This window comes from Antennarius striatus, chromosome 9 (genome assembly GCF_040054535.1).
Source record: "Antennarius striatus isolate MH-2024 chromosome 9, ASM4005453v1, whole genome shotgun sequence".
Lineage (NCBI taxonomy): Eukaryota > Metazoa > Chordata > Actinopteri > Lophiiformes > Antennariidae > Antennarius > Antennarius striatus.
Window position 1 is genome coordinate 16,275,565 of NC_090784.1, and position 14,396 is coordinate 16,289,960.

The following is a 14,396-nucleotide window of genomic DNA, read 5'->3' on the forward strand; positions in this document are numbered from 1 at the left end:
AGCTGGCCATACACACCCAATGCACACACACTTCACTGTATAGTACCGTCCTCGAGTACAAAATACTTATACAGGTTTACCACAGCGAAATGTTCCATACAGGACTACTGTGAATGTAGTAGTTCTTTTATTGCAGTGTTGTCAAGAATGGAATTATCTGAAAAATTCAATATTTATATTACTGACACAAATTTCTTATCATTTAAATACCACACACACTATTGTTTATTGGCATGATCACATATTTGCCACTTCTTTAATATTTTACATTTCGTGTTCTGCAATAATATCACTGATTAATGCAAATACAGGTCAAGTAGCATTTTATAGTAAAGTTGTGGTCCACATCATGACAAATAGGACAAAAAAAAAAATCCCATCAAATCATGAGGTTCATTTGAAAAAAGGACAAAATCAAATATGATGTCAGAACAGCCACACCACTGTTAAAGACTGATTTTGCCATGTTTGATGGGTAACTAAAAAAAAACAACAACCCACAGTCTCTCATTTCCATTGAATCCTGCACTGACTTAATCATTAGGTTAATGATATTAAAGTTAGTGAATATGAAATATATTTAAGTGGATCTACTCTAAAATGTAACACTCTCCTGTCATATGCCCAATCTTCCCAATAAAACAAGTGTTTCAGGATGTGCTTTTGTAATCCAGCCAACACACAAACCACCACACACCAGAGAAAACATGACCTCCCTTCTGGAGCTGACCTCAAAGCACAATGGAGAGATCTTCTTAACAATCTAGGGGTGTCCTGCCCTTTAGGATATCAGTGAACAGCCAATCAGCCTCACACAGAGGAGTTGGTATGGAACAGTGCTCATGAGCGTGAAGGGGAACAGAGAATGATTGAGCAACACCCTCAAATAGTGTGAAGTCCTGGTTGTTCCCCAGCATACAGGTACTCTCTCCCTCAGGCTGCTGGTGTGACTGCAGCTCAGACAAGTTGTAGGGGGAGCTGATCGATGTGGGCAGCTGGCTATGGATGCCCTCAGACATCCTAAAGTCTGTCTCTGCAGTGTCTTCCCTTGCACTTTGAAAGTGGTTCATGGTCGATTCCTGAACTGCGTGTGGGTATCTTTGTCCATATTCGTATCGGCAATCCCTCTCCCCGGAATATAAATCCTCCATCTCTGAGTTAATGCTGCAGATCTTTTCTTTTAGACTTTCTGACTGATCTGCAAGTCCATGATCAGCACCAACATGACTATGGCATTTACAGATACTTTCAAAATAAGCGTCTACATCCATGAAGGCTCCTATATCTTCATTGCCAGCATTAAAGAGATCCATGATATCTGACTCTTGCGAGAAATCACAAGAGTCAAGGGACAATGAACAACATACTGGAGAGAGCATGGGGGAAATGTTCATATTTTGGTTGACCTGAATGAAACTACAGTCTTCTGCAGTTGTTTGAGAGTCTCCTGAGAGGCTGTTGCCAGATTTCAGCTGGCTGTTGTTGTAACACTCGGCATGAATAAGACCATCACTGTGGTGATGTGCCATCAGAGAGCTAACTGATGGGGATTCAACCAGTTTGTGATTTGGACTCACTTTTTCTTGTCCTGCATTGCGCTGGTTGTTCTTCCTAGGGGGGCAGATAGTAGGTTGGGGTTTAGGGTGTTGGTTTAAAACATGTTCTGAGTCTGACTGCTTCTTTTCCATTGACTTCGAGACCCCATCAGCTCCTATGTGAACATCGCATTTATCTTGATCCTTGAGATAACCACCTCGGGAGGGGATATCTGACCTGACAGGAGTCTCTGGCTCTTGTGATGGCGTTGAAGAAATATTCTTCCCATCCTCCTTAATGTACAGAGCAGATGCTAGGTGTTGGTTTGCTGCTTCTATGTCCGCCAACTTCCTGTTGAGAGACAGATGAAAAAAAAACTTTAATAGTTTCCATAGATAAACTGAATGTCCACAACCAAGCAGTAGTTCGTCATTTTTGTACAACACTTTCTTATCTGTGTGCAGTATTAAGTATAAAACTACTAGCTAGTAGCTCATTAGCTCAGCTTAACACAAAAGCTGTAGTCGGGGAGATAGTAAGCTTAGCGTTGCTCAATGGTCATAAATATGTCAACTGAAAACTCAATTTATTGTTAATGTTAAGATGCATGTTATAGTGTTGTTTCTTAGACTTGGGGGGCTTTTAATCAATTGTTATCTCCTGTTTGATGTATTTATGTGAAGGTAAACACATTGACTTGTCGTCATATTTGTGATATGAATACCAGAAATTTTTTTTAGCTCTTATTACACTTTTCAAAAAAAAACTGTATGACCTGAAACATTACCTTTCAAATAATCTTGAGTGATTTTTCTTCATGAATTTGAAGGATTTTTTTTAATACAGGATGTTGTATCACAGCAAAAAAAGACCAGCTTTAGGTATCTCCACCATACCTCTGAATCATGTTGTGCAGGAAGCGACGATGGTTGACCTGCCGTTTGGACCGGCGGTTCTTTTGAGGTTTCTGGAGAGTTCTCATCATGTGACCTGCTGCTGATGTTACGAAGGTGTAGAGGTCATAACCCTTTGGAACGCCTTCCTCCAAACCAGGCTCAAGAGTCACAGAAAATAATGGCTGCATGTCCTACGTAGCGAGGGGGTGTGAGACAGAAATAAAGGACAATTCCAGCGAGCTGATGTGTTCGTGGTTAATACTGGGCCGAAATCTTCTCTTATGAATTACACTGAGTGATTGAACGCATAAGTACAAGTTAATTAATTATTTCAAATCACATTCATCACACATTTTGATCATTAACCGCTTGATGCCCGAAATTATCTACAATTACACGAGAAAAATATTTGTGTTTTTTGCTTTTTTGCTGATGTCGAGTGGAGATTGTTAAATTGTGTAAACTACAAAGATTAGAAATTAATTTGAAAGTAACTATTTCCTTTTAAATTACTTACATTTTAAACTGAAGCAGCTGCTACATAAAATGCTACTTATACAATAATGACAATACTAATCCAATGATATATACAAAGACAGAAAAATAAAGAGCAAATTCCAAATACGAGTCATTTTATGTTTAAACAGTTAAAGAACATTTCACTGTAAAATACCTGTAGTTTGACATTTTGAATGAAGGATCTGTTTTTACTGGTAAATGTGATGTTGTTATTGTAAGTAAAGTAATGAAGTTCAGCACTGTTTTTAGAAATACTGTAGTATATAATATAAATCTTCATAGACATGTCGATATAAAAAGTAAAAACAAAGCCATTATCCTGTAATGTGGTATTCTTACATTGTCATTGTCAGATAATTCAAAGTGAAGATTAATTTAAGATTAGGTATTTGAAAATAAATAAGAACATATAAATATATTTCATTGAGTATGTAAACATGTAATTTAGATATAAGGTGCAAATATAAGGTACAAATATCTACAAATAGCTGAAATGGCATGATGCATGTTTTTAAATTTACAAAGTCACAAGTAATTGTAAGAGAGAAAAAAAACAAGTAACTGTTAGGCGTGTTTTGCAAATATTGCAAACATTTCAAACACAGAGAAACGGTAATTGATCAGCGTGACTCTTACACTGTCTGACACTGCACTTACAGTAAGGAATTGATGTATTATATACTTTAACTGTTTATGTCCACTCTTTCTATGTAGAAATATATATATAATGGGTTTTACCTTAGTACTCTTCTATCTGCTGTGTCTTCTTGTGTCTTCCAATGATCCACTCTGAAGACTCGTGTTGATGTTGCAGGCTGCTTCAGAAAAAGAGGTGTGGTAATTTCTTGGTTTTGTACGTCTGTTTGTGTGTTGTGAGTATGTGTGCAGCCAAATGAAGTCAAGTGACATGATCACTCAATACAAATGCACAAACTCCTTTTTTTTTTCGGCATTTGAATGAAAGGCAACTTGACAAATTGATAGCAAGAGAGGAAGTGAGACACAATGGTAGGCTCTGAAAAGAAGGGCAATTATCAGAGAAGTCGACCACTTGTGGAGGTGTGGCCACGCTCCTCATTGTGTACCTAACTAAAGGCAGCATGTTCAATCCTGGGAGACACAAATACACAATTTGAGACATTTAACAAGCCCTTAATTGATCAGCTTAAACTCTGGCCCTCATTATCACATTCTCAGAGGAAAGAGCTAAGGTGGTTGCTACTGGCTCTAATTGAGCTTTGCAATTCAATAGTATTCCCACTTAGTGCAGAATTTTAAATACGAATGCCAGCTTAAGCTTGAGGGTGAAAAGAAGCTGGCTTCTATCAAACATGAGAGACAGTGAAAGGATATAAACAGGATTAAAAATAAAATGTTTATGTGTATGTTCACGTTTGGTCTATTACCATTTTTTTCCTGATTTGACTCCACTTGAACTTATTTATATATTTATATTCTTTTTACTCTGCAACTTAAAAAGTACGTTTTGATTGAATATTTTATATCTTGCATTGGAACATGTTGGTCAAATTGCTGGTTTGTTTGGTAGCCATGGAACGTGAACAAAGACTCTTCCCGTGCAAATGTGAGCATATCAAAATGTAGGCCTACACCGTTTAGTTATGTTCGGAGTTGATCATGCTAAACTGTTTAATGAGGCTGGAAACTAATAACATTTTTGTTTTCTTAAAGGGGCGAGGCCAGCCACTGGTTCATGTCATGAATTTGTTTTTTTGGTGGTTTTGTTTTTTCTGTTTGTTTATTGCCTTCCTGAATTTTGCCCCTGGGCCATCTGCTCATGCACCCCATTCGTAGGGGTTTTGACAGTTTTTTGTTTTTTTAATAAGTGGTGCTGTTAATGCTGGTGGTTCTCCTCCCTAAGTGTGTCTTATACATAGGATACAATTTGTACAAGGCCAGACCTACGCTGATGCTTGCCTCTTGTAGGGGGATTGCACTGGTGAGACGCAACATTGGGGTGTACTTTTAACTATTACAACATGGTGTGTATTGTTATAGTTCTATCAGATTTTACAATTTTTAAATTAAGATTTTAAGTGTATGGAGTTTTCTGTATTGCATGCTTCGTGTTGTTGTTGGGTCTGCTGTCTCTACCTTTGTCTCACCAGAGGTCTCCGTAGCAGGAGGATCAAGACATAAACATGTAAGTATAAATTTAATCTGGATTTTGAGGTTATGTCTGTGAACATAATTTTGAAATTCTATGCAAATTTTGATGAAAGTTTTTCAGTATGGTATTCATTTATACTGAAAACAATTAAGAAACTAATGAATAAAGAGTATTTGTGCATCTGCATAGAGTCACTTGAGTTAACTGAATGACTCGAAGAGGCTCTATCTGTATTGTTGTTATAATCCTACATCGTTTTTGTTAAGCACTTTGAACTACGTACGTGTAACTAGTTTTACATATTTTATGTAGAGGTCATTAATCATATGATGATTACTTAATGTAACAATTTATCTCTTATCTTAACTCTAACAAAATGAAAAGTCACCCTATTTAAAACACTCAAAGCAAGGAAGTATTGCTGCAGGAGTCTGATCTATTTATAGTAAAGCACATGTGCTTCTGACCAGACAACTGCACGACTAACTTCCTGCTTTGGTCTCCACACTTAACCACATGAGAAAAATCTGTGGTAAGTGACACATTGTTCTTCTAGGGGAAAGAAACATAGGGGGTGCAATAAATCACACCATTCCATAAAAACAGTCAGTGCAATAGGCCTGTCTAAACTGATAATGAAGCCTCAGCCAATCATACCAGTGTATCCCGCATGTTCAGGAATTCAGTATACAGTATTGTTGATTTTAGAATTTGTCTGATGCAGATCTTTGCCTTCTGGGGGTCACTTCTTTATTGTGTCTCATATTTGGTGTTTTCACAAATCCTTCTCCAGCGAGTGGATAAAATGTCTTATCACACATTCTGTGCAACAGTTGCAAAACTTTGACCTGGTGACAAGAGTTACCACCTTCCCTACACATTCATCTCAGCTCCTCCTTGTTCAACAGCACCAGTTGGTAAGGAGTTTGAGGCTCTTTAGCTTTGGAAACTAAAGGAGAAGTGTTACCCTTTAAGGTTGTGTTAACTATTTCTTGGATAAGAACCATAATGGACTGCTGACTAAAAGTAGAGTGGGGTAGAAAATTATGTTAATGATTTTAGATGTTATTTATTATTCCATATTTTAATAGTTTCATTTAATATCTGTTAAATTTGAATGTCTAATTGAAAAAAAAAATTCCACCGGGAGTGTCATTTATTGTGAATGACTTGAGATTTAATCCTCTCTCTGATCAGGTTTTTCACCATGAACCGGGCCTGGGCTGTTTTTAAGGCCCATCCATACATCAGCAACATCCTGGGATACACAACACTGTTTGCTTCTGCTGACCTCATACATCAGAGTGTCCTGGGAGGGAAAAACACTGCAGGGTTCAAGTCAAAAGATCGGGGTGGCATCGACTGGAGACAAACAGCTCGGGTGGCAACTGTCGGCATCTGTTTCCATGCCAACTTTAACTACCACTGGCTCCGAGGGCTGGAGAGGCTGCTGCCAGGAGCTGGAGTAAAGGCAGTGGCAGGGAAGGTAGTGGTGGATCAGATGATTGCAGGCCCGCTCACCATTAGTGCCTTTTATATTGGTAGGTATGTTATAGAGACCTTAATCATTTGCTTATTATTGATGATATAGTGCTTTATCTGTGGCTCATATTCTGATGGAACAGATGTGGTATCTTGTTTATTATTTTTATTTTACCTCTTCAATAGCTTTTTTTGTTCATTTTCAGTTTGTTTCCATCAGTTCTCACCTGATGCTGCCTACTTATGCATGTTAGAATTTACTGTAGAAATAATATTTCCTAGAAGAAATTATGCAGTGTAGGATTGTTTCCACGGAGATATTCCAGCTATTGGTCAGACCAAACTAATAGACTGACACTGGGTAGAAAAACAGGATGATGACTACCCCATCTATAAAAGGAATAAAGCATTAAAATGTTTTAGTAATGGGTTTTAAGCATTTGCCCATGCAAGGGTGCTTCTAATAATTAGACTCAACAAAGAATCAGTCCGACATTTAACACACACTTTTACGTTGTAGGATTAAGTTTACTTGAAAATAAGGATGACCCATTTGAAGACTGGAGACATCAATTCTGGACATCATATAAGGTACAACTAGCCATATTTCGATATTATTAGATAACTGTAACATTTGTTTTATTATTAGAAAATGAATCATGCCTATTTATTTGTAATTCTCTTTTTATCTTTAGACTGGAGTGGTGTTTTGGTCAACAATGCAGGTGAGATAGTCTTGTACTAATTCAATCAACTGATAGCAAGATTGTTATAAGTACAGTCAAACACCATAAATCTTATTAGAATGATAGAAAAATATAACCAATATTTTCATCTCTATCACTCTCTCAGGCTGTGAACTTTGCCCTGGTCCCACCCGTGGCACGGACAGCGTTCATGGGAGGCATCGCATTGGCATTCACCATCTACCTGTGTCACCTCAAACAGCAGTGTGGTCACAAGCTTGAATAAACTAAACAGATTTCTGTTTGTGATGCAATATTTTAACAGTTGGTTTTGGATTCACATTGACATCAGATAAACTTTATTTAAAGCCAAGTTTGTAAATCCTTAATCATCTAATACACTACCTATTACCACGGATCATTTACTACAATACTGGAATATTGTTGATGTTGCCATATACTTGTTATATAATGAGTTTTTAAAAATTTCAACCATTTTACCCATTCATTCACACAGTAGTCTTAAATAATACAGTACACATGTACATTCTCAACTAAACATGTTTTTTAAACAAAGAAATCTATGGGATATTCTCACAAATTTCCCCACTGTGGGACAATAAAGGTCTATTATTATTATTATTATTATTATTATTATTATTATTATTATTATTATATACAGTATATCAGAAAAGTATATATATATCCCTGATGGGACTGCATCAGGGATCAGCTCTGAGCCCCTTCTTGTTCGCTATGGTGATGGACAGGCTGACAGACGAGGTTAGACAGGAATTTCCGTGGATTATGATGTTTGCAGATGACATTGTGATCTGCAGTGAGTGCAGGGAACAGGTGGTGGAGAAGCTAGAGAGGTGGAGGTTTGTCCTGAATAGGAGAGGAATGAAGGTTAGCCACAGTAAGACAGAGTACATGTGTGTGAATGAGAGAGACCCAAGTGGAAGACTGAGGTTACAGGGAGAAGAGATCAAGAAGGTGGAGGATTTTAAGTACAATGGTACGTCTACTTACGAAATTAATTGGTTCCGAAAGAAATTATGTAAGTAGAGACGCGTTTCCCATGCAAATGCCCTAATCTGTTCCAAGCCCACAAAAATTCATAAATGTTTTATGAAGCATAAAAATGCATCAAAACATGTAACAAATACATGTTACGATTAGATTATTACACAATAAATGAGATTTGTGCATAATGTAAAAAAACAAAGAATAGAGTAAAGAATAATAATGACAGTCATTTACCTTTTAACAGCTGTCCCCATTGTTTTTTGCCCTCTTTGGTTCATGCGCTCCTATCTCACGATGCCCAACAACAGAGTGAATTCCACTCCTCCTTTTCAACTTCTCCAACCACCCATGCAATGCCTTAAACTTTTGTTTTAATAATGTGGCCATTGTAAATACATTACGGCCATATTCTTTGATGAGATCAACCAAACGCATCCCTTTTTATACACATTCATGAAAAAGAGCGCCACTAATTCTGGATATTTTATGTGCAACATGGATAATAATTATGGCATGCAGTTTAGAAGGCATGACTTGTGTTCTGCGTGTTACTGCCACTAGGCGGAGTATGTACTGTAACGTCTCTCTTTGTTATGCCCGTAAAAACAGGAAGCGATGAACAACCAACCAATCAGAGCCCCGAGATTTCAGGGCACTGATTATCGCGAGAAGTCGGCTCTTCCTTTTCCCTTTTCGTTCTGAGTCCAAGATGGTAGGTGCTGCTAGCAAATTTTCAAATGAAACAGACTATCCATGATCATCCTTTCTGTTAAAGCATCCCATATTGAAATCGAAACTATTACTTTGTTTTAAACATAATTTTCGATGAATTCGTATTATTATTTCGTACAATTTAACTACGTAAATCATATTAGCTTTACCGTCGGTTGTGAGCTAGTGCCCTCCTGGTAGCCGCTTTCAGCGTTGTGTTGAGTCGGAAATTGGCTTGGAAAGTTATTTAGTTCAATGAATATTATGTTTGAAAAATAGTTTATATTCCTCAAAGTTTTTGTGCTGTCAAAGGTTGTTTAGCAGTCTTAAATTGTAAGGTTAGCTTTTTTTGGTGTTCATAGCATTTAGCCGTGGAGTGTCAACGTGTGAAGTAGCCTGTGCTGTTTCATTTTTGTCCCCACAGTATGTCATTTATACGACACCAAACAAGTATTGTAATCATATTTTATATTTTGATGCTTTAGATATGGCAGTGCTAAACTGGAACATAGCCTGAGCACCGTTGTTGTCGTGTAAAGGCAGTCGGTGTTAACACTAAATGCTTAAATGAAACTGTTTTTAAGGAACTTGTTACTGTGAGTGTATTGGTTTTCATGAACATTTTGTTTGCTTCTCAAGGGAGTTGACATCAGGCACAACAAGGACCGTAAGGTGCACAGGAAAGAGCCAAAGAGCCAGGATATTTATCTGAGGCTCCTGGTCAAGGTAAATTATATTTAAACAGTATTTTATTAGTTGAAATAACACTGGTAATAAATGTAGTCATGACACATATGTTTGTGTGTGCGTACACACAAACACATTATGCCCTCATTCCTCGCAGTTAATGCGTTCCAGGAACCACACGCGATTAACGGATTCCGAGATTCCGACAAACTGTTTCTTATTATAACTGTTTATTATTTAAACTTTTATGAACCCTCCCCATACTGATATTAAACCACCTTCTATCTGTATTACCTTTTCCACCACTCTTACCGACTGTTAAAAGCACTTCTGTGTCTCACGGAAGTCCAAGACTCACGGAACCGAGTGCACTTCCGAATGCTGTCAGCCTATAGAAGGCGTGTACGATGTCATGTGACTGCCTACCAAAAATCTATGATGAAATGAAGTTGCGAGTGTTGATGCGCGAGTGCGCACTGTATAATTATATGTATATTTAAACCCATTCAAAACAATTCTGTATTTCTTTACACCTTGCTGGGGTCTTGCAGTTGTACAGGTTCCTGGCTCGTCGCTGTAATGCTCCTTTCAACAAGGTTATCTTGAGGAGACTCTTCATGAGTAGGACCAACAGGCCTCCCATCTCCATCTCTCGTCTGGTAAGTCTCTGGTCTCATTTTATTCAACAATAGCAAATGCTTGAATAAATGACATTTGTCTAGATCCAAAATAATATTTATCAATCTAGGTTAATTTAAAGAATGAAGGATATATGTATCAGAATCAGAGTACTTTATTGATCCACGAGGGGAAAATTGTTCTTCGTTTCAGCTGCCCAGCTCCAGAAAGTACTGCAGAAAGTGAGAAGAAAAAGAATGTAGAATAGAGAGCTAAAATAAATTGGTTATAAATACAAATTTTACTTCATTCCTCCTTCTTGCATGACTGTCAAAGTGAAGCTTGTACAATTTGATGGCCACAGAGAGGAATGATTTTCTATGGCGTTCACTAGTATATTTAGGGGGTCATCCTGCTACTGAAAGAACTTCTTTATTCCATCAAAGTTCTGTACACCAGGTGGTATTCATTGTCCAAAATGACCCTTAACTTGGACAAGATCCTGTACTCCAACACCACTGTGAGAGTCCAAATTTGCCCACTAATGTCAACCGCCTTGTGGATCAGTCTGTGGATGTCTGCCATCTACAGACCATTGCCCCAGCACACCACAGCGTAGAAGAAAGCACTGGCCACCACAGACTGGTAAAATATCCTCAGCATTCTGTTGCAGATGTTGAAGGACCTCGGCCTCCTTAGGAAATAGAGACAGCATTGGTCCTTCTTGTAAAGGACATCTGTGTGATTGCGCCAGTATGGCTTGTTGTCAGTGATGACTCCTAAGTACTTGTAGTCCTCTACAACAGTGGTCCCCAACCCCCAGGCCGCGGACCGCTACTGGTCCGTGGGTCATTTGGTATCGGGCCGCACAGAATTAAAAAATGATTTACATTACTTCTGTTTTATTCATTTCGGAGTCGGAAAGAAAAAGTTTTATTTTGAAAAGTGACGTCTGTCACGCTTGAACGGTCTCGGTCACGTGACCGGTTACCCCTAAATAAAGCGCCCACCACCGGTCCAGTGTACTGGATTAAAATCTAGGCAGATTATCCTGAGATTGCCCAAAAAGTATCGCAAGCCCTGTTTCCATTTCCAAACTCTTTGTGAAGCGGCATTTGTTTGTTTGTTTATTGTCTGTTGATATCTGCATTTCACTTAAAACCACTGTGGATGATTTATTATTAGACTACAGCTGTCCTGGCGTCATTAACGATTATAGAGCAAATGAAGGCCGGTCCGTGAAATGTTGTCTTAGATTAAACCGGTCCGTGGCGCAAAAAAGGTTGGGAACCACTGCTCTACAATGTCCACATTGGTCCCCTAAATGGAGACAGGGGTGACCAATCCCTTCATCCTCCACAAGTATGCATGTATATGTACAATGTGGAGGGGGGTGTTGAGATGTTCATGTTACCCGTATGCGAAGGAGTCTGGTGATATTTTCATTATTCAGAGGGGAAAATCAGTTGAAAGAAATGAACCAAATGTTACAGACAGGATGCTGCCCATTAGGACTGTTAAATGTGGCTAATGTTTGTTTACATGCTGTGTCAGTAATTTGACAATGGTATCTAAACTTTCGCTTTTTCTCTCATTGTGAACAGATCCGTAAGATGAAGATGCCTGGTCGTGAGAACAGAACAGCTGTTGTCGTTGGAACAGTCACTGATGACGTCAGGATCCAAGACATACCCAAGCTCAAGGTAACACCTACAATAAAGAATTGTAGACTTAACTGTTATGTGGTTGTTTGTTTTCTTTAAGTGTATAATACACTCCACCATTGAATTCTTCTCCAGCACCATAATGTTTCACCGCTTTAAGTTTTGATTTTCTGTTTTTTGTCCCACAGATTTGTGCTCTGAGAGTCACTGACGGTGCCCGCCGTAGGATCCTGAAGGCAGGAGGTCAGGTGATGACTTTTGACCAGCTGGCTTTGGCTTCTCCCAAAGGACAGGGGACAGTGCTGTTGTCAGGTAACTGAACTAGTAGATTTAAATTAATGTCATGTAATGCAGCTGTGGAAAGTACATTATGTAAAGGGATATTCTACTAGTGTCAGTGCCTTCTTGCTGTGAAAGCACACAGGAAATCAGAATGATGAGGAAACTTAATCTTTTGTGTTACTATAGATGAAAAATACGACTTAAGGAAAAGTAGCTCACTGTATTTTTGCCTAATTTTTGTCAAATGATCCCCAGAAATTCCAAATTTTCTTACTTTAATCTCACAGTTCATGAATTTTTGTTTGTTGAGCACCGGGTGACCTAAATTTCAGCCTAAAGGAACTTGAATATCTCTTAAAATCACTTGTTATGCTTCATATGAGACAGAAGTGTTGGCAGATGGTTTTTTTTTAACTAATAATTTTGTAATGATGGTAGATATATTCTCTATTGATTGTCAGTAATGTGCTGGGACAGAACATTATCTTTAGCCATGTTATTAACGGTCAATACTATACAGAAATGTGCATTTATTTGTGATTAATACATTTTTAAAAATATGAAGGAAATAGATAACTTCAGACATTAGCCACTTTTTAAGTTTACTATTTCAAAATGAATCATTAAAATATCAAATATATGAACAAAAGTAAAAATGCATTCTTGTTATAATTTGAGATAGTGAAAATCTTCTTTCAAATGGCTTTTTAATTTGTGTCGTTTCTCCAGGACCCCGCAAAGCCAGAGAGGTGTACAGGCACTTTGGAAAAGCTCCTGGAACTCCTCACAGCCACACCAAGTATGTGCATTTAAAATTATTTTCTTTTACTGTTATCCTGATCATGCAAATTCCATCCTAGCACATTGGCCTGGATGTAAGTGCATGGTTTTCTTTTAAAACTTGTACTCTGTAATTACACTTGTCTAAAAAGTAGGACATTATTTCACTTCCAGCATCAACTGTGTTTTGCATACCCAGCAGTAGGCTGTCTCCACCTTTCTCCATCTTTCCTCTATGCGGTTGAGGAAATTTGCTTTTTTATCTGGGTTGTCATACTTATTCTGGTAAAGTCTGTACTTTGCCGCAGTCATCTAATAACTTTTTCATAATGCATGATTATTGCATTACTACATGCCAGGATTGTGATCACACCATTACAGTATTGTGAAATATCCTGTTACCTGGATGATCTGTTGATTTCTGGCTGTCATCCTTTCATTTATTTGCATTATTAGTACTTTGCTCCTTGCTATCACACAGTAAGTGTGGATTGCAGATGTAGGTTAATTTTTGTCAAAGTAGACATGACTATCTTGATAAAAAAGCACATCTGTTAACACTGATTAATGAGCCAGCATGTCACACCTTATCATTTTTTCACCTATTCAGTAACTCTCGTCTTATTAATATGTGAAAATGTTCTGTGTAAAAGGCTTGTGATGCACATGTGTATGTGTTTATGAGCTGCAGTGTCAAAAAGCTAAATTTTTGATATACAATGGGGAAATCCTCAAGCTGTTTGTGTGTTAAAGAGTTACTGCAATTGACTTGTGAGCTCAAACCCAGTTCCAATACTTTTACGTCACATATGAAAGTAAGTTACAATGCTGTGATAACATGTTTTCACTCCAGGGAAAATTGCACTAGGTGGTCGTTAGTTTGAGCAACACCGATGGGAAATGATGCCTCAAGCAGCTAGCTACAGTTGTATTGTTAGACGATATGAATGTTAGTGATACCATCACTGACATCACTGACTGATTATCTCTCTTCTAGGCCCTACATCCGTTCCAAGGGCAGGAAGTTTGAGAGGGCTCGTGGTCGCAGAGCCAGCCGTGGCTACAAGAACTAGACTTTTGTTTTCCAAGGAAACTGATACAAATAAAAGATCGACAGTACAAAAAGTGTGTTGTCTTTTATTATTGGACTGCTCACACACCTTTACAAAAATCCATATCTGCTGGGTTTTATGGGTAAATTTAAGACAAATGACGTAATGATGATGTAAATGTCTGGGATACAGCGAAAACATGTTTACGACTCCTGCATACATTTTTTTTCCGTTTACATCCCCCGTTCAGGAATGTGGCCGATGGACACGAATCGTTTGGTCAGGATTTATCGAGATGAAGGTGGGAAAAAAAAGTTATTCCG

At 38.0% G+C, this 14,396-nt stretch overlaps 2 protein-coding genes across 2 annotated transcripts; both read left to right on the forward strand.

Annotated features, from left to right (window-relative positions):
- The first annotated feature begins 5,914 nt into the window (after positions 1-5,914).
- Positions 5,915-7,546, forward strand: si:ch211-120k19.1 (uncharacterized protein LOC563199 homolog). The gene is made up of 5 exons (XM_068324808.1): positions 5,915-5,999; positions 6,280-6,623; positions 7,085-7,155; positions 7,260-7,289; positions 7,417-7,546. Exons 2-5 carry the CDS (start codon positions 6,290-6,292, stop codon positions 7,534-7,536), a joined length of 555 nt encoding a protein of 184 aa, XP_068180909.1. The 5' UTR covers positions 5,915-5,999; positions 6,280-6,289; the 3' UTR covers positions 7,537-7,546.
- Positions 7,547-8,933: 1,387 nt separating this feature from the next.
- On the forward strand, positions 8,934-14,146 carry rpl18 (ribosomal protein L18). The gene is made up of 7 exons (XM_068324807.1): positions 8,934-8,991; positions 9,630-9,716; positions 10,229-10,336; positions 11,900-11,998; positions 12,148-12,271; positions 12,971-13,040; positions 14,019-14,146. Exons 1-7 carry the CDS (start codon positions 8,989-8,991, stop codon positions 14,092-14,094), a joined length of 567 nt encoding a protein of 188 aa, XP_068180908.1. The 5' UTR covers positions 8,934-8,988; the 3' UTR covers positions 14,095-14,146.
- Positions 14,147-14,396: the final 250 nt, after the last annotated feature.